The following is a 15,392-nucleotide window of genomic DNA, read 5'->3' as shown; positions in this document are numbered from 1 at the left end:
TATGTGTGTGTGTGTGTGTGTGTGTGTGTGTGTGTGTGTGTATATATGTATGTATATATATATATATATATATATGTGTGTGTGTGTGTGTGTGTGTGTGTACACACACACACATATATACATATATGTATGATACATACATGATCCCACACGTTTTGAAAAGACATTTTGATTGATGACGGCCATGTTTTTGACTGTTCTTGTTCATGTATTGTAGAAATGTGTGTCTCAGTTCTACCATTCTACCAAATGTGGTGTTGATATGGTGAAAGTCTAAAACAGTCTATTAATATTACTGTTTTCACATTATGTAAATTAGCAACATAATGGGGGGCTCTTGCGGTCGACGGGCTTTTTTGTAGAGCACATGAAACCAAACTTGTGCGTCAAGTTTCAAGCCAATCAGATTCACAATGAGAGGGGCGTGACCTTTCCATATCTGGGCCTTAAACACAGCGCCACCTTGTGGCCGGTTGTGTTCATGGTTCTTGCGCCAAGTTTCATGCTTTTAGCTCATCCCAGTTCACGGAACAACAACCAATAATAATAATAATAATAATAATAATAATCACGGAACAATCTCAATGGGGATCAAACACAGAAAGGTTAGAATTAATTATTAGATTATCAACGTTGATGCGCCAGTAACACTGTTGTAGTTGACTGATATATGACGGGTTTCATAAACTGATTATTCGTTTTTTCTGTAAATTGACTTGTAACTAAAGTTGTCAAATTAATGTAAAGTGTAGTGGAGTAGATGTATGAAGTCTCATAAAATGGAAGTACTCAAGTAAAGTAGACTTCAAGTACCTCATGTACATGTATAGTAGGCCTACTTGACTGGTGCTTACTTGTCTCATGTGTGTCTCCGTTTCAGGCTGACCTCCATTAACAAATATGCGAATATTCTCGATTTTCTCATTAAAAATGTCCAAAAAAGTTTCTAAAGTAAGATAAAATGTCGATCAGCAGGGCTTAAATACTTATAGTCCTGGAGTTTATCTGTATATTTCCTATGTCAACCATATTTTCCTAAGCTCCACCCTCCCCTCGGTTCAGAGGGATTTTTTTTTTTCTTTTTTTAATGTGCAGCTGCCATGTAGCAGAGGGAGGAACAGCTGGCTGAGGGAAGAGCCAGCCCGGGGAGTCAGTCACATTCCTGGCTGGGATTCAATGACTGAACCAGACACAAACAAACAGAGAGGGCGAGAGAGAGGGAGAGAGAGAGAGAGAGAGAGGGAGAGAGAGAGACTCACACATTGAGTGAGTGGGGAGACGCTGAGTACGCGAGACAGAACAGACGAGGCATATTTCGAGTGCGCATTAGGAGTGCGTAAAACCGCAGGAGCGCATAGAAACAAAGTACCAGGCGATTGTGCGTTGGATAACACGAGTTTTGAGTCTCGGACTTGTCGACTTTAATTGCGTCTGCTTACAGGAAGAGCCCCCGTGAATTCAGCAGCCTTCAGTTTTCTGAATGGACGCGCTGGGAAGCTTCTCCGGTGACATGGAAATGCGAGTTATTGAGCGTGTAGCCGGATGCTGAGGACGCCCGACAAGATAAGTCAATTTCAGCGTTCATTCTGAGTTTTGAAATCTCATCTGTAACTGGCAACAACATGGAGAGCACGAGCTTTCAGCCTCATCCCGGACTTCAGCAAACTCTGAAGCAGTTTCATCTGAGTTCCATGCGCTCTCTCGGCGGACCGGCGGCGTTCTCCGCTCGGTGGCACCAGGACTCACTCTTCGGTAAAGAGGGAAAATCCGCGGAGATGATGCTCACCCTGCCGGCTCAGACACCGCCAGTAATGTCCGGTCCACTTTTCATCCCGTCCGACCGCTCCACGGAAAGGTGCGAGACGGTCCTGGAGAGGGAGCCGATCTCCTGCTTCGTGGTCGGCGGGGAGAAGCGGCTGTGCCTGCCGCAGATCCTCAACAGCGTCCTGAGAGATTTTTCCCTCCAGCAGATCAACTCGGTGTGCGACGACCTGCACATCTACTGCTCCAGGTGCACGGCGGACCAGCTGGAGATCCTCAAAGTGGTGGGTATCCTGCCCTTCTCTGCTCCGTCCTGCGGGCTGATCACTCAGACGGATGCTGAGCGCCTCTGCAACGCTCTCATCTACGGCGGTACTTACCCTCCTCACTGCAACAAGGAGTTGGGCTCCCTGGAGTTGGAGCGAACCGAGAGGAGCTTCAAAGTCTATCATGAATGTTTCGGTCGGTGTAAAGGCTTGTTTGTCCCGGAACTGTACACCGGCCCGAGTGCCGCCTGCATCCAGTGCATGGACTGCAGACTCATGTTCCCACCTCACAAGTTTGTGGTCCACAGTCACAAGAGACTGGAGAACCGGACAGTCCACTGGGGCTTCGACTCTGCCAACTGGCGGGCTTATGTGCTCTTAGACCCGGACTACACCGGAAAGGAGGAGAAGAGTCACCTGGAGCAGCTGCTTAAAGAGTTAAAAGGAAAATATGATCTGACGGGCAAGCGGTCCAGTATATCCTGCAGAGTAAGTCTGTTCTGCTTCACCTTGTTATTAACTATCATTTAATGATGTTTTGTTTTTGTGGATATTTCAACAGCCTCAGGCCAACTACAACATCTGCATTAATTAAAGTTTTGAGGAGGTTTTCCTCTCATTAGACCAGCCACTGTCTTCTTTGATTGATTGTTTGTATGTTTTCCAAGTGTTACCAGTCTTATATGAGGCACCTCCAACAGAGTTTTAATGCAAATCACAATCAGTCAGATCGCATCTTTCTGTCAGTCCCCTCCACTCCTGCACTGTGGTACACCTCATATAAAGCCTCACTCACCTCATATATGTGTGACAGTGAAGAATCTAAGCATCAGCTGACACCCCTGAGCATCCCCCCATCATCTAAAACTCCCTGGTCCACCCCCCAGGGTTACCCAAGGGCATCTGCATTATGATAAATGGAGACCCAATGATATATTTTATGAGTGTGAGGGGGTCGAGGGGGGCAGGGGAGCCTATTACGGTGCTACAAAGTGGGGAAGGGGATAAGAGTTTAATGAGGTTTGGGATATGGAAATGTGTGCATGTGACAGAGAGAGAAGGGGTTGTGGCGGGCTGGAATAGGATAGGATCTGTGTGTGTGTGTGTGTGTGTGTGTTTGTGTTGCTGTCCAGCCTCACTGCGTGGGTCAGAGATGTTAAGTATGGACAAAGGGGCCACGAGACGAGGTGGCTGTTCCTTCGTCACAGAGCAGCTGTTGTGTGGGACTCTGCTAATGAGTGGACGTCTCTGTATGCATCACCATGGTGCTGCTCCAGTCCGAGCAGGAGCCAGGAGATGCCTCACAGGGAAACCTCTGTAGGCTACTGAAGAAAAGGTTGTTGACTTTTAGAAATGTGTCTGAAATAACGACAGGAGGAAGGTTGTCAGTGATAGAAAAGACGAGGCTATGCTGATTACATCTTTTCTGTTTTGGGTTTTCAAAGTAGAAATGTTCACACTGAGGTCCTGAATGCAGCACACGTGCATTCACCTCTGATTTATACCATGTCGTCCAACAAATTGGACACAGGCGCTTGACAAAACCTTAGCACAGTCAAGATATGTCTGTCTTTACAAAAAAACAAAAGTCCTCCACCTGTGGCTAATTTCTTCCTAATCCGAGTCAGCAGGTCTTGATGTATTACCTGTGAGTTATACATCTTCTCAGGATGGTAAGTTGCGCACTGACAGTCTTTCAGTGTGTGTGATATACTCAGGGGCTGAGCATCATGGAGGGAGCGTGGCGGAGGGGGCAGTGCGTGTTTGCTGTGGTTGACTGTCAGTCGTGTCCCAGTTAGCAGACAGGCCTGGTCCTCGGGGAGCTGCACACCAGCGTTCTCCCATACATCAGCCTGACAGGCCAAGCTGCTGAAAGGCCGGACAGGGGCTCGCAGACCACGCTTGGCTCAGCTTACCCACGAAACAAAAACTCAATGTTATCGGTCTGCCTCAGCCTCCCTCTGATGTCAGAGTGTTTTATTAATAAGAGAAAGCCTCGAAGGTTACCTCCTCTGCCTGTATCATCTGTCTAGACTCCCACCTCCTCTACTGTACGTGGTGGTTGGTGCAGATAACTGCTGAGAAGATAATCACTGATGAATGTATGTGCTTTTTTTGTGGAATAGTTCTGAGGTGCAGTTTGCTGGAGAGATTTAGGATTATTCCACATGTTATTGATAGTCTGTGAATGTAAAAAGGGGAAACACAGCCAGTCACTTGGTAAAAAAAACAGGAAAAAAGGAGCCTCCTTACAAAAGCAGAAGCCGGATCAGAGGGAATGATACCGGTGAACTATTGTGTCTGTTTTGCATCAAATCCAGCATTTGGTCATTTAGCCCTTTTCCTAATGTGCAGATGAGGGCAGATGGCTGAGAGGAGGCTGCAGACTCTCATTCAGAAGATGCAGGGTGTGTGTGAGCCAGGCCTTGACATGCGTTATCAAAGGGCCATAACCCCTGACCTTTCTCCAGAGACACTGACCCAGCCTACCCCCATTCTTTTCACACCATCCAATCACATGCCCTTGTGTCCAGTCCACTGACCAGATGGCTGTCTGATAAAGGATGGAGGGATATACAGTGGACAGATAACAAGCATTACTCTCAGCTGCAGCTTCCACTAAAACATCAGCATTTTGTGATGCTCACCCTACTCTTTATTTCAGATCCTGGGCGATTGTTTTGCTGACACACTGACAAAAAATGTAAATTTCAAGGAAACTTGAATTTTTAGTCCAACTCAAATGGCTCGTTTCATTGTGTTGAACCTTGCGTGTAATAATTTAAATGTTAACTTGTCTGATTAGCATGAAAATCTTCAGGAAAGGGGATTGGAATTGCAAAAACTTTTTTTCCCCCCTCGAAGTCAAATACTTCTGAGCATTAAATGTAAAAAAAAAAAATCCCCTAAGAAGTGAAGGCAATGCGATCAATCATGACTGAGTGGATAGTAAATGCAGGTTCTGGAGAACTGTGTGGACCCTCCTTAATGGATTGAATATTAAAGCCATTCAACTGAGGCCAATTTATGCCATTTCTCATCCCATTGTTCTCCTCGCTCAATGAAATTAGCCTCAAACCTGGAGCTAACCAATCAAGTATGTCAAAGGGTAAAGGGTTGTGTGTTTTCAGTTATTAGCCGTTATTAAAAGTAAATGCAAGAATGCAAAATACCTCTTTCTCTATCAGGTAGCTGGGTGCTGTATGTGGGTGCCTTTATGTATAGCGAGCATGCGAGTGTGTTGCATGTAAACAGGCTAGTGTAATGACTGGATCAGCTGTGCAGGCCAGATTAAAATGAGCTCTCTGCCGGCTCATTTCCATTCCCATCTGTCTGCTGACCTCTGGGAAGCCCTGAGAGCTGACATGGTGCATCTCTTTGGTCCTTGATGGGCCTGTCTGCCCAGTGTTGACCCAGCCAGCTAAGACCCAGCCTACCCACATCACCCAGATACACGTGTGAGTCTGTCGCATGTGGTTCAGATTTAGCACATCTTTAAATCTCACTCCTAATGCAGCAAATTCATGTTTCTGGTAGTTTGTTGCCTGTGTTTATTCTGTCCTTTCTTATTTATCCTTGGAAACGTCATTGTTTTGAGAGCAGTCGCCTGACTTCCAAACCCCCCCCCCCCTCAGCGCCCAACTCCCACTGACCAGCCCCTCCTCCCCCAGAAGACCATCACCTCGTCTTTGCAGTGACTGCTGGACGGAGTGTTTTGGCCAAAGCAGGGGCGGCGTGTCAAGGCAAAGGGGTGTCAGGAGCTCCCAGGGGTTGTGGCCTCTATTCTGGCTGGAGTGACCCCATGTTAAAAGGGTGTCAGCTGGGGTTCTGTCATGGGTGATGTGTGCTAAAGACCTGCCGCGTCTTTTGTGAGAGGGCCGGGCTTTCAGAGGCTGTGAAGTGCAGCCATTTCTCTTTGTTAGTGCCTTGTTTCTTTAGGTGCTCTGTGGATAGGTCTGTAACCTCCAGCCTCTCCAAGGGTGGGAAATCCACGGTTGTGAGTTTGTCATGTCCCTGATTTCCTGGTTATGTGCTCAAAGACAGATTGGAGCCTGTGGTGGTGTCTGCATGTCTGACAGGAATAGGACTGGGTGATAGTTGATTCATTTTTATTGTTTGGCGATCATTTTGCAATTATATGATGGAATGATACTGTCCTAAGGATATCTGTTGTTCAAATTAATGTTTCTGATAAAAAAACAAAATCAGTTATTAAAATTTGTTCTCAATCAAATTTATTATTTCATATGTAATGGATAGTGATTTAATAGGTTTGCAATCCAGCTCTAAATACTATGTATCAATATTGAAAAATACCCTTATTAATATTAATATACCCCTTTTGCCCAGATATGTTTATGTGTAATTGCAGTGGAGTAGGACAGCACAATATTTCCCTGTAAATGTAGTGGAGTATAATGGCAATACTCAAAATGCACGTCAAAGCTGTGCTCAAGTAGAGTACTTACTTTAGTAAATTACTCAGTTACATTCCACTGCTACATATTTGGAAGATATTTAAACATATTTAGACATTTATGAGAGGAGTCATAAGTAACACCTACGAGGTTTCCAATCAGGTCGATGCATTTATAGTCAATTTTGAATATGTTGAAAAGATGATAATAATAATAACATGTAGCACTTTTAAAAATCAGTGGTTAGTGGTGGGCTGAATTAGATACTGATTCTGGGTCTGTTTTAGAGAAGACATGTTGTGATTTTATTTCATGAAACCATTTAAACCAGAAAAAGAGGCGTTTCAGGGAATATCAGTATTATGCCCAGCTCTATTTCTGATTATCTCATATGGACAGTGTTTCTCCATTCCTCCCTAAACCTCGATGACACAGCAGAGTGCTAATGTGTGAAAGACTTCTTGTGTAACTAGTGGAGTGAAGGAGGAGGATGATTAGTGTTCATCAGTGATGATGAGATGAGGGAGGAGATGAGCTCTGGCTGTGACTACAGTCAACAAGCCAGTCAGTCAGTCGGTCCGTTTGTGGCAGAACAGATGCCTGTATTGGGTTAGTGTTATTCCACAATCATCATCAATTCCTCCTCGATCACCTCCTGATTTCCAGCTCTGTGATTAAGAGTCAGGCCCATCTGGTACAGAGACAGGAAATCCTGGAGTCTGCATCTGCTGCTGGCTGAGCTTCTAAGCTGCTGTAGTCATGAGGGGGGGGTTAAACTCTTATAATCCTACATAACCCCTGGAATGCAGAGACCACAGTGCACATCAAAACCGTCATCTTCTCTGGCCAGCGTCTTCAGCAACACATATAGACTCATACACATTGAATGTCAGCAATGGACTCTCCTCCATCTCTGGCCCACTCAAAGCATCCTCACAATTTATAACCAGTCCCTCTGGAATTTTGTAATTAGAGCATGAATTAGATATACTTCAGAGAATAAGAAACCAACAGTGCAGATGCACATATCAATTCAAGTGCTTTTCTGATGAGACTTCAGAGGCCAGATACATAAGGAGGACTGCAACATTTATCTCCTCAAAAATTATCTGTTTGTCCTTAATGACCTGCAGTTCTAAGCTACATAACTGTTAGACCACATTGGAGATGTGCTAATGGAGCTCCAGCCAGAGCAGAAGTAGGCCCTGCTGGTGCCATATGACAAATCGGCATGCTGCTCTCGCCTACAATCCGCCCACCGACCACCTCCAAAGCTATCATAAGGATTAGCTCACGCAGCTAAACCAAACAGACTGTTCAGTGTTCAGACAGCATTTGGTCCAAATCTTGTTCGTGCCGCCTGTTTTGATGGCTAGCAGATCACAATCGGGGCCGCTATCTGGTTCACTTGCAACTGGTGCGGTGCCAAGTTGCTGCACAGTGTTATGTGTGGCTGCGGGAAAAGGAGAATGAATGTTTCAGGGATTTACACGACTGCCTTGCTCTTTGGGATATGCATAATTAAAATTTTGGATTAGGATGGTTTAGATTAACTTTGAATTCTCGGCTGAGTTCAGAAGACAGCGAAGCGGTGGAGACATAGAAGGGTGTGAATGTATTTGTGTCTTCGTCTGCTGGTGACATAAACGATCGGAGCTCAATTCCGGGGAAATACTTTGTATTATAGACCTGTTTTATGTACGTGCGTGCATGTGGGCAGGCGTGTACCTCAACATTTAGAGGCCTCTGTCAGATTCCACACACGCTCAGAAAGGACTCGTCCTCAGTTGGAGTCTGCTCCGTACGCTTGTGATTGGAGGGCGGCTGTGGTTGCTAAGCAGAGCTGCTCTTCCTGTGCTAAATAAGAACTTCGTGCTCTCTGGCTGGTGGGCTCAAAGAAGCGCACCAGAACACACACGCACATACACAGACACACACAGACACACATATATATGTACGCACAGACCTCACAGTGCATAGACCTCTTACAGTACAGAGACCTCACCCTCCTCCATTCACTGCCCATCCTCTTTTCATTGTGACCTCCACGCTGTGACTCGATGAGTCTCTCCTCCTCCTCCCACTGCTGCTGCTTTCCTTCCTCCAACTCCTCCTCCTCCACTCTGCATCACACACTCTTCTCCCACAGGTCAGCACTGTATAAAGCTCCCCTCTCCATCACTGAGACCTCCTTGTCTGACACCTCCTCTGCCCCGCCACCATCACTCACCTCCTCCATTTGACACCTCCTCGACCCTGTAGGACACACGCACACACACACACACAGAGACAGGCTCTCCTCCACTGAGATCTCCCACTGCACTCCCCCTCACACTGCATTATACTTAGATCTCCACCTCCACTGTAGTGAGCACATGCTGTATCAGTCTGTATTCAGACTGGCCTACATACGCTGCACATGTATCACTGTACTGTTCCAGGAGTGTGAGGGCTGATTGTCTCGTTTTGAAGAGATAGAACCTCTATATGTATTTCTGTGATTTTAGATAGATAGATAGATAGATAGATAGATAGATAGATAGATAGATAGATAGATAGATAGATAGATAGATAGATAGATAGATAGATAGATAGATAGATAGATAGATAGAGAGGTAGTGCTACTTTGTCAGGATGACCTCATAACCATCCTCTATCTCCTCCAGGCTCATTTCAAGAGCCCGCTAAATGAACAAATGAGTGGGATCCACATTTTCGGCTCTCTCCTGTTTTTCTGTGTGCCATTACAGATGCCTATCATCTCATGTATCTGCTGTACCGCCAGGACATTGCATCTCAAAATCTGATCTAAGAGTGTTCTCTCACCGGCACTGCGTCCTCTCTGTGACAATCTGCACGTACTGTAGAGCTCTAACCAGACCCTCCAAACCCGGTTTATTTCTCTTAGCTTATTTTCACCGGGGTCACAGCTTTGGGTTGTATAGCAGAACTATCATTCAGCACCGGTGAAAAGCTGCAAGCCCCTGTGTGCTCTTCAGACCAGCTCGACATGCTTCCTTGCAGAGACGGAGTAATGCAGCATTGTCAGCAGGCACCCGTATCAAATGAATTCAGCACAGCTGTCCTAGCAGACTCTATTGCAGAGGGGGGAAAGTTATTTATTCAGTATTACAGTCGCTCCAGGATCAGTCATGGTCACTCTTTGCCCCGGCATCATCTGGTCAGGTGGACATTTTTCCTTCTTTGACCTTGTTAGTCAACAATGTGTTACCTCATTGAAGACCAGAATGTACTGTATCTCTGCAAATGCAACCTGCGTTTGCTTTTCCAAGTGTTAGCCGCCTGCACCACCTCACTCTCACTTTGTGCTCTATCGCACTGCATCAGTATAGCAGGGTCTACATTTATAAAGACAGGCGTACAGATTGGCCACGATTGCTCACATGCTGAGGACACCTCTTCCCTCACCCGCCCACTCCCCCTTTTTGCAGGTGTCTAATAGTTGCAGGGTTGCCCCGCACTGTGCTGACTGTGCTGGCTGCCCAGCAGGGCCGCCTGCCTCCTGTGTGCTTGTGGCGTTGACAAGCGTCTGGCTTTATTTCCAGCCAGTCGACGAGCGCAGACACAGACAGCCATGGCCTGAAATAGAGCAGGTCCACCCTTTATCCTATAATGAGGGGACTATTATAAGCCTTGTGTCTTAAGCAGTGTATAGCTGGTGTCAAGAGAAGTGCTAGGACACACATCATCTTAAAAAACGTCAAGCTGCTTTTAAGATTATCATCAAAAACGAAGTAATCACCTCTCCTTTTGGCGCCAACAGCCAAGAGGCTTTTCTAAGCCAGGAGAGGCTTAGAAAAAATATGATGATTACATGACAGTTTTGAACTAGAAAATGTGGCTCTAACTCAAAACAAACAGACTTTTTGGAGATAATAAATTCACTTGTGACCTTGTATCAATTGAACGTGTTAAATCAAATGCAGAGATGATACTGTCGTTGGGGCATCTGTCCCATATGGAATGTATGAATTATTCCAGAGGTAATAGCAGAGCATTGTTGGTGCACTCATCTTCCACAAAGACGCCCATCTCTGCATGTCCATATTTAATTCACTCCTTTCAGCTGCCGAACTCTACAGGCAGCTCATATAATGAGTCCCTCCAAAGAGATTAGTCGCCCTATCATCAACGCAGCTCCCTAATTTCTCTGCCTTTGTTGTGGCGCAGGCTGTACTAAATGGGATAAAGGGGCTTGGCCGGACGCAGTGGGAGGAAGTGGCTTTTGTGTTGCTAGCAGGTGCAGTGGAATGACAGTTTTGGGATGTATGCGTGTATGCGTACATGCATGACTGCATGTATGTGTGTGTGCATGCAGTTCTGTGTCTGTCCAGACCAGGAGCGTACGTGCTCCCCAAGTGTGACTGAGATACACCAGGAACCTCTGGAGCTCGACTTGAACCCTCAATCACAGGGTTCCTCAGGGGTTTGCAGTAAATTCTTCAGGCGAATGGTTTTCTCTCCCCTTCCTCCTCCTCCTCCTCTTTTTCTCTCTCTCTCTCTCTTTTTCTGCTCACATCTGGTGAACAGCGCTAGCACCCCTGTCATCTTTTACTGCGTTGAGGTCATTTCCACCCTATCGGTAAAGTGGAAACACATGATGTGCAGGGTTCTGCCTTAATGGGGTGGGGCTGGCATGGACCAGCACTGACACAGCTTTACAGGCAAGAGCTGCCAAAACAGCCTCTCTGTGGAATGCCTCTGACTTCAAAATTAAAGAGATTTGGGGTAAATAATGTTAGAATACATATATTTACCCTTCAGATGCGTAACTACTATAATTAGTTACTTTTTTGAACGTGTAGGATGTTTCCTGTAATGCATGGTTTTAGATGTTTTCTGTAATAGAGCGGAGCAGCGAAGCGGAGCTGACCACGTCATTCATGACACTTTGAAATGGCAAAAAATGACCATGCATTGTTTGGGCTGACAGAAGAATATTAAGTGGATAATGAAAACCAACTGCGGAAAAGACATGTTTCTTGTTTTGGAGTTTTTCTATCTCTGTTCCAAGTTTTATTTTTGCTGTAAAATTCCTTCCTTCACACGCTCTCCCCCTCTTCATCGCATTATTGATTCCAACTGGTGAGCTTGGGAGTCGGGTATAGGCTTTGGCAGTGGGTAAAGGGTGTGTCCTCAAGTTTAATTGGGATTCTCCTTTAGCAGTAATGTGGATTTCCTCAAATCTGTGCCCTGCTGCGACATTCTTCTTCAAATACTTCACACCACAGCTCGCAGTGTTTGTCATTCTCAGGAATCTGAGCTTGTGTTATTTGTGAAACTCAGCTCTGCCATCTGACACATTTTCTTGACAGTGCATTATTAGTATCCGCTTTGTATGAATTAATTGCTCTGTCGCATTGACTACTTTTTATCATAACATTTTTTTATATATATTTTTATTTACATTTGTATTCCTTTCTAGCCATATACTAGTCTTTTTTTTTTTCCTGTAATCTAATCTAATGTCTTAAATAGTTAAACACGTTTTCACACTCATAGATATTTCATTGCTAAAGTATATAAACAGTTTTAATGGAGTTTTACTGTCTTGCTACATGGATCTCAATGTGTCTCCAAGCAAATTCCAGTCACACTGTGGTTTCCATTTTGTGGTAGACAGAGCTGCAGTGTAAAAAGGGGTGGGCTGCAGTCAGTCAGTAACTGTCTGTGGGTAGACTACAGGCAGAGTGGCTGCTAGCAGCAGCTGCATGGATTTTTACTCCTGCTGTCCAACAGGACTCCATCATAGACTGCAGCGGCTTTCTTTATTGAGGGCACACACTCCTGTGCTGCATGCCTCTGTCCTCATTACCTCTGCAGCAGCTTAGCTCTCTGCCTTTGTTCTCTCTCTTGGCTTGAAACTGGAGAATATGGAGAGAAGTGCTGAGGCTGCAGTTAGCTTGGCTGCCCACAACTTCTGCCGCACAGGAAAAAACATAGCACAGACAACCACCACCCCCCTAAGCCCTCTTGTCTACATATTTTCGCAAAGCCAACGCGCAGGGGATGCTCTAGTTTGATTCATCATCCTAACTTGGATGTAGGCTGGTTTACTCAGTGCCTCTTACATTCTGTTTATTGTCCTTTATTCCCCTATGTCTCTTGTCTGACTTGAAGATTTCACTCTTAAGTGTGTCTGTGTGCTGGCCTACTGACCAAATGCCCTCATGGCCAATCTGCTGCGTGAAAGGTACCACAGACTTGTTCCTCAGAGGCGTTAAACAGCAGCCGTGTAGAGTGGCTGGAGGGACTGTAAACTTTTATCACACTAATAACCCACAGTCACAGTTACCTTAATGGCTTAGGCAGCCATGGCAGGGGTTGCCTGGAGGTCAGGTTGAATTGCAGGACATAAATGGTAGATTCCAACCGGTAGAACAAATAAAGGAAGACGAAAAAGAAGGGACATCTGAGGTGAGCAGAGGGGGAACAAAGTTGTTATTGGAAGAGCAGATAATCACTTAGATTGATTTGCAGTAAAAGGAAGCCATTGATTGGACCACTCTTTTATAACAAGGCGATCTTTGGCCTTTTAACCCTCTTTCCCACCCAACCCTGCACGCTCACAAACCTTGGACTAGATCCAAGCATGCCGTCAAAGGGCACAACTCCTACACAAGTGACAAGTGAGTGAAAAGATTTGAGTTTGCCCAGCACTTGGTGAAAACATCATTCAGAGAAGTAGTAGAAGAAATAGTGTGAAGGGGGGGTGGGGGGTTGTTAATGGAGTTCAAATCTAAACTTTTTCTCAGATTCCTCTCTCTCTGGCTGAGGTGGACGGGTCTTGAGAGTGTTTGTTTTAGGTGAAGTCAGAGCTGGAACAGTATGTTGTGAACCGCAGGCCAGACTGTGGTTCTGTGGTTCAGCTTCGACCTGAATGCAGACTTGCTCTGTTTGTTTTGCTTCTCCGTTTCTCAGGGAGAAATTTAGACACTGCCAAATCCTGCGCTCACACCCAAGGCACGCAAATAAAATCCCTTCACACAGAAAAAAGAATGTACCTGGGTGTAGTCGCTACATCTGGACCTCACCAACACCCCAGTGCAGGGGTACACATCTATTGGTGTCTCTGCTGTCCCACTTTCATCTTGTAAAAGGGCTCTTTGGGAGATGAGATGGCATTTGATTGTTTCAGTGGCAGGATGTTTGTGTGTTTTGTTCCAAGCCTTTTCATAAATAGCAGTTTTTATGTTGCTGAGGTCAACTGGTTTTACTAGACTGGAGAGGCAAGTCCAGAGGCAAGGAGGCCTCCCCGCCATCTGGCAGCCATAAAAGGGGTAGCAGGAGGTTTTTAGTGGGGGTTTATGGGATGGTAGGGTGAGACATTGAGAGGAGGAGAGACAGAGTGGATGGTGGACTCTGGTTGCCCCCGAGCTGCAAAGCTTCCTCTGCAGTCTGAATGACAGGTCAGAAGTTCATTGCCTTCTTTTTCATCCTGCATCTGCCTTGTAAGGTGAAGGAGGTGACGGTTGGTTCAGAGTTCGAGGGCAAAGGAGAGGACGTCACAGTGAAGCTGTTATCACTGCTGAGAATAAAGATATATTCTGGGCAAGAGGTCTTTGTTTTGATTTAATGAGCTCGCTGTTTTTTAAAAGCGTTTCAGAAGACGATAGCTCAGTGAGTGTGTCCCCTTGTTGTTGCATTGCCGTCAGCTTGTTATGCTATGCAAAAGATCAGACCTCAGTCCTACAGATGGTGCAGAATTATGTGGCTGCGTAAACACTGGTGATTCAATGGCTTGGTGTTGTTTGGGTATGCGTCACCCTCTCAAAGTGCCCTGCACACCACAGAGTAACGAACAGTAAGTTGTTTTGTACGACTACAGATTCGGGCTCTCCTTGTGTCCAGAAACAGCCTTACAGTCAGGTGGTGGCTTTATTTTGTTTGTACATTTGACTTAAGTGGGAATAACAACATTGTTAAGCCATGAAAATACTGGAACTTGAGGCCAGTGAGACTCTCATGGAGATTCCAGGGATGAAGACACTCCTGAGAGTTTCAGTTATGTTCTCCTGGAAGATTTCTTTCCCAATTTTAAGAGCCTGAGCTGGAGCTGTCTGGTCCATCTGAAGCTGGATCCTCAGCCTTATAGGTTTTCCAGAGTGGTTATCATTGCAGAGGACTGTGTTGCTTTGCTGACTCTGGCACTGATACCTCCCATAGAGATTTCATCTTTTGTTATGCTGCAGCTGAGATGTGTTAACCCTTTACCCCCTTCAAGATATTTAGGTAATAGATGATTATGGAGTTATGGAGTTTACCCACTTAAACCCTGTGAAACGCTTCCACGCCCCTGTATGCACACATATTTGTTGTGTAATATGTATCTTCTCATTTAAAGGAAGAGTGAAAGCCAATGTTTTTGTTATATAAATTAGTTATTTTGACCTCTTTCTCTCAGCAGTCTGGGGTTGGGTTTTAGACCCTCCGCCGCTTTGCACAGTTTGTATATGAAAAGAGGAAAAATGCTGACAGCAAAAGAATGAGAGCTTGTTTGGCAGGCACGCCCTTGTAGGTTTCTGTGTCACTCAACTGTAATAAATTTTTAATCGTTTCTTTGCTGTGGCATAGTGCTCAACGTGGCCCTGCTCAGTCACACGTTATTTAGGGAGCTCATACTCTATTCAGCACATGAAATATGAGGAATAGAAAGTGTAAGGTATGTATTTTCACTCATTAAGACCAAATGGCAGTAACAAAGCGAAGTTCTGATTTGTAATGTAGAATATTTATCAGCAACATTTTGTACACGGACGACAACTTCTTAGTGTAGGTTGACCAATACAAATAAAGCCAGCAGGATCAAACGTTGAATTAAAACTGATATCATGTGTCCCTATTAGAGCTGCAAAGATTAGCAGAATAATCGATTAGTTGCACAACAGTTTTTTTTCTGTTTTGAGAATATATTGTTTTTTTCAGT

The 15,392-nt window shown here is 45.2% G+C and overlaps 1 protein-coding gene across 1 annotated transcript in view; it reads left to right on the top strand.

Annotated features, from left to right (window-relative positions):
• Positions 1 to 1,289: 1,289 nt before the first annotated feature.
• Positions 1,290 to 15,392, top strand: part of skib (v-ski avian sarcoma viral oncogene homolog b) — a 30,813-nt gene continuing 16,710 nt past the window's right edge. Inside the window, exon 1 of the mRNA XM_070843493.1 lies at positions 1,290 to 2,516. Coding sequence (XP_070699594.1) covers positions 1,623 to 2,516 — 894 coding nt within the window. The 5' untranslated portion in view covers positions 1,290 to 1,622. The remainder of the gene's footprint in view (positions 2,517 to 15,392) is intronic.

This window comes from Pempheris klunzingeri, chromosome 2 (assembly GCF_042242105.1).
Source record: "Pempheris klunzingeri isolate RE-2024b chromosome 2, fPemKlu1.hap1, whole genome shotgun sequence".
Lineage (NCBI taxonomy): Eukaryota > Metazoa > Chordata > Actinopteri > Acropomatiformes > Pempheridae > Pempheris > Pempheris klunzingeri.
Note: the sequence above shows the minus strand (reverse complement) of the source record. Positions and strands in the feature narration are given on the sequence as shown.